This window comes from Brienomyrus brachyistius, chromosome 8 (genome assembly GCF_023856365.1).
Source record: "Brienomyrus brachyistius isolate T26 chromosome 8, BBRACH_0.4, whole genome shotgun sequence".
In the NCBI taxonomy this organism is placed as follows: domain Eukaryota; kingdom Metazoa; phylum Chordata; class Actinopteri; order Osteoglossiformes; family Mormyridae; genus Brienomyrus; species Brienomyrus brachyistius.
Window position 1 is genome coordinate 1,443,493 of NC_064540.1, and position 9,576 is coordinate 1,453,068.

A 9,576-nucleotide genomic window follows, 5' to 3' on the forward strand; every position below is an offset into this window, starting at 1 on the left:
TTCTTACTGAACATTACAGTATGTAGAATTGCTGAATTGCCCCTGCTGAGTATGATGGGAAGTTATGCGATGCACTAACATCCTGTCCCTACTTTGTCCCCGGTGCTTCCTGGGAGTCCTCATCCACACACTACCTGCTGTACTCATTGTAGTATTAGTGTTATTAAGTCCCTTCTCGTTTTTTCCATATATTCAGGGGTGCTTTAATACATGGGCATACTGAGGCTGCAGCCCTGGGGCCTGAAAAAGGTCCCCCCCCCCAAACACAACCCCCATCCCCCCCAGTTGTATGGGACTTCAAATAACCGAAATATCCCAGGAGCCTCTGACCAGTTAATGTGCCTTGCAAATAATCGGCCTATGAAATTTTGTCAGGCACAAAATGTTGTACACATTGTGATTTGTTATTGTAATAGTAATCATCATCATCATCGTTACATTGCCCATTCCATTACATCTGCCTTTTCTGGCCTCCTTCATGTATAAACGCACTTTTTAAATTTACATTGTAATGCAATTTACCCCTGACTTTCAAATTCCATGGAGAATCAACTACATTTGTTAATATCATAAAAAAAAAAAAAAAATCAAATTCTAACTCCATTTATAAGAATTGATCTCCGTTCTTTACTCTACCTGCTGTGCAGTGACCTAACAATAAAAGTAGGACATCGACCTTCACCATCGCCGTTATCCAATCTGCCCAACAAACACAACATTCAAAAACGTTTAGGCAGCTTCACTAAGCAGTTTGTTTCTTTTATGTTATAACTATTACCTTACTAAATGAAGGTTATGTGCAGAATGCAAGTGTTAAAATATATAAATACAAAAAACATAGCAATAAAATATCTTAATGCAGCAGGCTGTCATGCCCTATAAGGGCCATTTAGGTGTGGATTTTTATTCTACATTCAAGTGGTGAAATAAAGTCAGAATTAAACACACACACACACACACACACACAAATTGCCCAACTGAAGTCTCCAATCCTGTCGGGGTGTCCCCTGCCTTGTGCTGGGAAATGGATAGATGTTCACCTGAAGAAATTTAGTTCCCACTGTCATAAAAATTAAGGAATTCACAAAGTGTAGCGTGAAAATGCTGGACAGACGGCAACCCCCAATTCACCACACGGTTGTAATGTCCATTATGGGATGTTTGAAATACAGTCCACTGTCATCTTAATTGCAATTTCCATGAATGCTTGAGGCAAATTTCTGATGTCTACAGTGTGTAACTCACTGTGGTATACCTACATTGCTGAAATTTTTTGTCATCTAAAAAAAAAAAGTGTTAATTACAGCAATTATATTATAATAAAGGAATGCAGTTAATCATTTTAAGACCGTGAATTCAAATTATTCTTGTGTCTGTGTTGTAATTACAGGAACTCGAATTTAACCATAAATGTGGTCAACAGATTATTTCTAGCTAGCCGTGGTAGGTAAAAAAAGTATTTTATAAATGAGCTGCTTGTTGAAGAGGATGGGGAGGTGCTTTGTCGTCCAATGAATACTGTGGACATGTTGCTGGAATGGGGCAGGGCAGCTGGACATTAACGGCAGGAGTCGATGGACCAGCCAAGCTCCTTGAGGAAGCTCTTCTTGCATCGGTTCACCTGCCCAAAGTGATCCAGCTGCATCTCAGGCACCGCAGAACGCCAGCCAATCAAAGCCTGCGTTGTCCGGGGAACAGGGGAAGATGGCATCACCTGCGGGGCAAAGTAACATCAGGGCCAGGAACAGAGCTGGGCCTCGACATAAAGCACAACTAGGGGAGAGAGGGAAACCAACAGAGGTCACCATGAACACAGCAGAAATATTAACTGTAAAATTATTTATAGAATGTACTTGTCAAGGGAAAATATATCAGCGGCATGTAGGACCCTGAGGGCACTCTGCTGAAAGTGATAACCTTGATATATGTCTCAGGCGGGGTGGGAAGGTTTGTCCTCAAATGTTGTGGAAGCTCCAGTTTCTCCATCTCTTCTCTCACCCTGTTGCCCTCTGTTAGCACCTGAAAAAAGGGCAAAATATGATTAAAGCCACTACATTTTCCCGGAAACTCTTGAAGGGGGCAGACTTTAAAGTATTTTTTCACCCTCTAGCCCCTTTCTGCAGCACGTGTCACACTGCCGTCGCACATCGGTGGCACATGACTCTGGAAAATGCCAAAGGCTTCCGAAGCCCCAAAATACTTCATTTTCATAAACTTTCAGTTTTCATAAGCTTTACTGTGTTTTTTGAGGACTGATACATGTGTGCCGTTAATGCCATTTTCCATAATTAACAGGCATATTCACGCAAAGTGACATGGATATTGTTAAAGGAAACGGGGTCAGATGGCCCCTAGAGGTTAGGGGCCACGCTTAAGGGCCCAACGGTGAAATCTCACTGTCAACTCTGGGATTAGAACTGCTGACTTACTGATCACACTAACCTGCTGAGCCATGCACTGTCCCTATAACATATTTATAATCGCATATCCAGTCATGATTACAGTGATGTAAACCGTATGCCAGAAATCACAGGCCATGAGGAAAAGTGAGGCAGGAAACAAACTGATCCAGAGGAGACTTCTGTCTTTCTTTCTCTCTCTCTCTCTCTCTCTCTCTCTCTCTCTCACACACACACACACACACACACACACACACACACACACACACACACACACGCACACAGACTCAACTGCAAGCAGACACGGATGCTTGACTTTAGCGATACCAGGCAACATCATTACTCGCAGAGCTACCGTCCATAAAGGGCACCAGACCGAAAACAGCAGGACATAGAATAACAGACATTTTCATCTGTTTACCTCACTGTAGGACTCTTTCAGAAAACCCCATTTACTTGGCCAAGCTTTGGCTGATTCAAGTTCAATGTTAACGTGAACTCTCCTGAAACAGAAATGCGGAATAAATACTGATATTGGCACTTTTCATTAATCGTGACTTATCTGTAAAAGAAGGTAAGAACCCAAATGCTTTGACAACGCAAAGTTGGTGATGTGTGAAAAGAAACGAGAAACAATGAATCGGGTAACTCTAACTCTGTTGCTGACTTTAAGTTTATTAAGTTTCCACAACCTCCACGAATGTTTCTAGCGATCACTTAACATTAAGTGTATATGTCAAAAACATTACCCTTTCCAATAACGAATTACATTGTCAAACTAACTGATTGAGGCTGTGACCGTAACGAAATTCACTGCATCGTAAAAAAATTTACTGCATCGAGTGTAAGATACCAGTTGTGATTTTCCATCATCCTGGTTAATACTATATTTATACACTTCACTTCTTTAATTCTAATTTCATAATATTGATCAACTGTATCCCTATTAAGTATTGCTTATTGTTCTAGTGGAAAGTATGAAGCAATCTAAAAACAAAGCTGTTACTTCAACTACCCTTTCATGTGTAATATTTAACTGGCATGTTCTCAGTGGATATTGAATGTTTAGTATAGCACTTATTACAAGATGCAGTTGTAACAACTGCTCGTTCAAATTAAATGCACGCATACAGTGTACATGTGCAGCGACATTTATGGCTTAGGAAAGGAAGCATTTACCAGATTTGGTCCTGATCCACGAAATTGCACGGCTTGCCGCGCGCTTTCTCAGTAGCCATGTAAAGCCTGCTTACTGTCTTTCTCTGCACCAGTGTAGGCTGGCTGGTATTTATACGGTCACCACGACAACACTGCATGGTGACAGTGTTCCTTGTTACTGTGTTACCGAGTTTGCCCGATGACTTTATTTATAAACCAGTCTACTATAATAATATCACTTAAGGTATTGGGAGTGTATACCGCTATTTTGCAAGTAAAATGCCTTAAATAGTCTATGCACACAGAGCGCTTTAACATACTGGTGTGTATATTTTTGTAAAATCAGTTATATACGTTTATCTGCAATAAACAAAAAAGAATGATTATATAAATACGAAATTGCCTTTCCTTGTTTTTCAAGACGTTCAACTGTTGCCTGCACAGCTAATCATTAATCCCAATTATTTTTTAATAATAATAGGCTACTAAAAGTTTCTCGTAGGCCTAAGTATTATAATAGAAATTTATAGAATCAGTATTGTGTCGTTAATAATCAGCCTCCACACTCCGTCAGAATCACCATCAACGTCACCAGCGTACAGATGGCTGCCGGTACGCTGCACTCCGCAGTTCCACATACTTTTTACTGAACTGAATAACCATGCACCAGCCGCTTCACGCTCACATGTCTTTCTCCGGACCCTTGTTCTTATGTATAATTCTTATGTATAATTCGTGTTTTCTGGGCCGGCATTTTGCAAACGCCCTAATGCCAATATTGATTTTATAATTTAATGTATATATTTCACATTCTGTATATTTTACGTTTTGTATATTTCTATTAGTATTCGTCTAGTATATCAGTATTTGTTTAGTATATGTCACGATGTCACATGTGGGTCCTACACAGGACGCATTTCCCTGTCGTACACTGTGTGAAGTGGTTTGCCAACAATGATCACAATTCACCAAATTCTAATTCGAAATTCTATATTTTACATGCTCTCTACAGTGCTCTTGTTTTTCATTTTTCTTTTTTTTTTGCAGCATCGGAAGAGAACAAAATCATTTCAGTGTGTACAAGTCTATTGAATCTTGAATGTAATGTAATTTAACTGGCTTTATCGAGACCTCCATCTAAAATTCCTAGTGTGAGGTACCATAAGTTAGAAGATGGCGATAATGACATCCCGCAAATTGTGTCATTGTAGTTCAGAGTTGTGCTGTAGAAAAGCCATTAATGGAAAAAAAAACAGCACTTAGCGTTCAGTTACTCAATTCAGTGCTTCTCAGTGGTCGCCTCGTGTTTTTTGCTGCTGCACAGTGGAAAGATTTGCAGTTTGCCATCAGATCAGCAGGGGGTGCTGACGCTCCTCTCACTGAACTGTAGCGAAATTCTATCCTCCTCTGCCCGTCCTCATGTGACACCAGAAATCACGCAGGGCTATCAGTGGATAAAAATGTTAATACGCGCTGCTTTGCTAATGCGTTTCTTGTGGCACACACAGGGAGAACAGTATATTGTTCGTTCATTTTGTATTGTCTTGTCTGCAGTTAAATTAGCTAAATAAATTATTCATTCATTCTCATACGGTAACAGCCATACACATGCTTGTTATACCTTATAATATTTTGTTTGTGGTATTATCATCCATTTTCTGAGTGAGAAGCCGAGGTGGCGTATTTTGAATACTGACCGATTTTAAACATCCTGACAATAACGCATTTTTCTGTGAAAATACAATATTTTTTTTCACAAAACGAAGTTTTGACTACTTTCCATACACCTTCATGAAAGCGTCGATGTACTGTTCAGCACTTTTCCACGTAAAATAACTGTTTATAGTGGGTTAAATTTATTGAAAGGCTAAATTGTAAAGATTTTAAGCCATGTACGATTTATAGTTATAAATCAATAAATAGTATGTGACAAATGTGTTTTTAGAAGTGCTGTTACATATATATTTGTCATAGCGCATTTTAAGGTGAGGTTTTCGTTTTCAAAATGTACAAATCCGACTTCAGTCGATATTATTCTACGGACTTTAGAGGACTGTGAATGCGTACGTGTTGTACGGTTGTGATCAGCGGCAACGTTCGTGATGATGTACTTCAGACAAAGAGAATGTTTGTGGGACCGAATAAAAAGCCGTTACGACATTACAACGGCTATAGTGTATTATCATTTTTGTTATTTTTTTTATCAAGGGTAGGAGGAATTAAGGAACTACTTCATAATTAAAAGGAGGACGCTGGGACCATCCTGGGGTGTATGAAGGAGGCTGGCTGAACTACACACGTTACGGCACGATTAAAGGACCATTATACTATATTTCGTAAAGTAATATTGTTGCGCGGGTACTGGGCATGGTTACAGTTCGGTAGTAATGAGATCAAACATCAAAATGGCTTTTACTGACATTTGCCAGTCACACTGACAACATATACACACTGCTCTCTGGGCTGGCCATCCGGACTATTCATACTACACACAGTCGGCGCCCGCACACACATTATTTATCATGTGACATTAAATATTGTATATGGTACAGCACAATAACAACTGTACCTGGGTATGATGTTAAACTGCGTCAGCCCCTGCAAGTAGTCCTCCAACTTGCAGGGAAAAATTTTAGGGGGCTGGTGGTTGGATTGGCAACTCCAGCCACCGTAAAAACGAAGCACGACAAGACTGCTTTCTGCTCTCCGCGGGAGTAGCTCTGCTGCAGCCCTCCACAGGAAGGCTGCACGCGTCATGAAGGGGATGGGGGAAAGCCCTCGGGAGCCTCGTCCCCGGAAGACTCTCAAATACCAGAGAGCTAGTGGGGTCAGGCCTATTGGGGATCGGATCTGGTGTGGTGCTGGTGTGGATCTGGTGTGGTCCCGTCCGGATAGGCGCGTGGAACGTCTTGTCTGTCCGGCATGATGACCATCTTCCTCTGCTTTCAGAGGAGCTTCGTAACTCCACATTTCAGTGGTGGCACACTGAGGTATGCAGACCAGGGAGTGGACAGATCTCTGTATATGGGGTCTGGTTGCTCTGATGGCTGCCAGGCTCAGGGAGTAGCTGTTGCTGTGGGAGATCAGCTCCTCCCGATGGTGTCCGATGTCACTCCTTTCAACGAGCGTATTATGAGACTCAGATTAAGGCTCTGGGTGTCTTCTCTGTTGTCTCAGGGTTTGCTTCAACCACGGTGAGTGATGTCTTGATGGCATTTTATTCACAGCTTCTCTCAGTGGTTGAAGGGTGTCCACGAGGTGACATTCCGCTGGTCATAGGTGACTTCGATGTGACCACTGACACTGATAGGGCTGACTATGAGGATTGTGTTTGTCCCCATGGGTCTGGTGACCATGGGGAAATTGGCTCCATGTTTCTTGACTTTCCCAAAGGTCAGAGGCTGCAGATAGCAGGGTCCTGGTTCCAGTGCCCTTAGCCACATCGTTGGACATGGTAATCCATCACTGGTGGCGTAGCAAAGGAGATCGATCGCATTCTCATGAGCAGATGCTGGAGACTCCTACAGAACTGCAGGGTACATAGACGTGGTCAGTTTGGGATTTCGGACCACAGACTTGTTTTTTGTTAGTCAGAAGGTTTAACTTAGGTCCAATAGGCTACCACCTACTCAACGAATGAGACTGGATCTGGTTGGACTCCAAGATCAGGCTGTTTGTAAGGAGTTTGCAAGCAGTCCGTGTGAAGAGCTTGCAGACTTGGGTGCGACTGTCGATTGTCATGTGATGTGGGAGGCCTTCTGTGACAAGACCCTGAAGGTTGCTGAGAGTTGTATTGGTGTTGCCAGTGATTCAGTGCTTCATCTCGCAGGGCACCCTAGATATTATTGAAAGGAGTCGCAGCGTACGGCCTGAAGGCAGCTCCGGTCAGTACCTGAGGGCAGATAAGGAGGCATTAGTTAGAGGGATCTGTGAGCAAGTGACACACCATCTATGGTTTAGTGACCCACATCCTGCTTACAGAGGAATCCAATGTGTTCTTCTGAGGGTTGCAGTCAGGGCATGATGGAATGGTGCTTACGGATGACACTGCAGTGATGACCCACTGGGCCAGATATTTTGAGCAGCTGTTTAAAGGCTTTGGACATCTCTGGGTCTACAGTTCTTGAGGCTGATCCTCTGGTGAGCTGTGAACCATCCAATCGCACTGAAATTGCACAGGTGGTGAACCAGCTGAGGGGTAGGGAAGGCCGCAGGGATCTGTGGTATCCGGGCTGAACTTCTCCAGGCTGGTGGTAAGGCTGTCCTCCAGGCATTGCAATCAATCTTTGCTTCCATTTGGGAGACGGGCGTCATCCCAGCTTGTGGGGATTGTGGCAACTACAGGGGGATAAAACTGCTCTCAGTGCCAGGTCAAGTCCTTAATAGGGTCATTCCCAATAGGATCTATGATCACCTGTTCAGCTATCAGAGAGCAGAGCGGTCGGGTTTTACGCCTGAAAAGTCTACCATCAACTGCATCCTGGCCCTGAGGGTTTTTATTCAGCGCAAATGTGATTAGTTTTCTTTCAGCCTTTGTCGATTTTCGTAAAGTGTTCGACTCAGTTGATGTGCTGTGGGACATAAAGAGGATTTGCGGGATCCCCCCCCCCCCCCCCCAAAGTCGCTGGACATATGGCTGGCCTGTACACTGCCACTGTAAGTGCTGTGCAGAGAGGAGACAGAACCTCTTCGTTCTTCCCAATTGATTCCGGTGTTCATCAGGGGTCTGGTCTTGCTCCTACTCTGCTCCACACTGGGTGCTGGGTAGTGTTGTGGGGTCCAGTGGCTGTGGGGCATCTGTGGGTGAAGAAAGATTCACTGACCTTGACTGATCTTGACTTGCCAACAATGCTGGGATCTTTGCGGAGTCGATGGAGGCTCTGGTCGGGCCTTTCGAGAAACTGAGCAAGGAGTCTGAGTACCTGGGCTTGCAAGTGTCCTGGATAGAAACCAAGATTCAGGCCTTTAATGACCTCTTGAACTCAGCCATCAGCAATGTGCCTGTCTGCGGAGAGAACGTCAATCGCATTGAGTGATTCACTTAATTCGGCAGCAACATTCATGTCTCTGGTGACTCTTCCTGTGAAGTCAGTAGACAGATTGGGAGAGCATGGGGGGTCATGAGGTCGCTGGAAAGGGGTGTGTGGTGCTCCCGATATCTTTGCAAGAGGGCGGAGGTCCGAGTCTTTACAGTCCTGCTGCTCCCTGTTTTGCTGTACAGCTGTGAGACATAGAATCACCAATCGCCATCAAGTGACCTGAGATGAAGACTCAACTCCTTTGGTACTGTGTCACTTCAGAGAATCCTTGGGTGCCTCTGGTTTGACTTTATGCTGAACAAGCAGTTGCTCAGGGAGTCCCGAATGAGGCATTACCGGAATTGTGAGGGAACGTCAGTTATGGCACTACGGCCTTGTGGCGCAATTCCCTGGATGAGGACCTGAGCAGCTGGACCAGGCAAAGGGGACTCTCAAGGGGACACCTGGCCATGGCAGATAGGAGGCCATTTCTGGAGGGTGGTACTGGACTGCAAGTTGGCCTGGGGGGTTGCCAACTGGGATCCCAAGGTGTTTTGTCACGTTGTGGGTGCACTGCATGCTCTCCAACCTGATCCTGACCTGTCACTAACAACATAATAAACACTAACTACACACAGCTATTTACATTATTTAAGTGACACCAGTCCAGTATGCCATTGCACTGCCTTATGGGTATCCCAGTGCTATAGTATTAATATTACCTGCAACTTAAATGAGAAATAAATTAGTAGAACTATTTGCAGTTTGAATGTCTGCATTCAGTTTAGAAGTTTCACCCAGCTATTATAATTTTCCCCACCATCCAAAAGTGTCTCTGTTACCATGTCTGACTTTCTCAGCATACCTGGGTTTGTGTGTTTGCTTGGGATCCACCCAGGTTCCGTAATCGAATGCCAGGAGACCAAAGTCGCTGCATCTGTGGGCGCCGCCATCTTGAATGGTTGCCGCTGGTTCCATCGGTGTTAGACAATATAAGAGCA

The 9,576-nt window shown here is 43.7% G+C and overlaps 1 protein-coding gene across 1 annotated transcript; it reads right to left on the reverse strand.

Annotated features, from left to right (window-relative positions):
* Window positions 1-303: 303 nt before the first annotated feature.
* Window positions 304-3,673, reverse strand: LOC125747589 (uncharacterized protein C20orf85-like). Its single transcript, XM_049022945.1, has 4 exons — window positions 3,579-3,673; window positions 2,821-2,902; window positions 1,918-2,019; window positions 304-1,714 (listed from the first exon to the last, which is right to left on the reverse strand). Exons 1-4 carry the CDS (start codon window positions 3,635-3,637, stop codon window positions 1,559-1,561), a joined length of 399 nt encoding a protein of 132 aa, XP_048878902.1. The 5' UTR covers window positions 3,638-3,673; the 3' UTR covers window positions 304-1,558.
* Window positions 3,674-9,576: the final 5,903 nt, after the last annotated feature.

Bases quoted from the DNA above. Each gene is read 5' to 3' on its own strand.
- LOC125747589 (XM_049022945.1), bottom strand. From the start codon at position 3,637: ATGGCTACTGAGAAAGCGCGCGGCAAGCCGTGCAATTTCGTGGATCAG. The intron at 2,903-3,578 runs GTAAATGCTTCC...TTTCTGTTTCAG, and splicing joins GTGGATCAGGACCAAATCTG to GAGAGTTCACGTTAACATTG. The intron at 2,020-2,820 runs GTAAACAGATGA...CCCTTTTTTCAG, and splicing joins TGAAAGAGTCCTACAGTGAG to GTGCTAACAGAGGGCAACAG.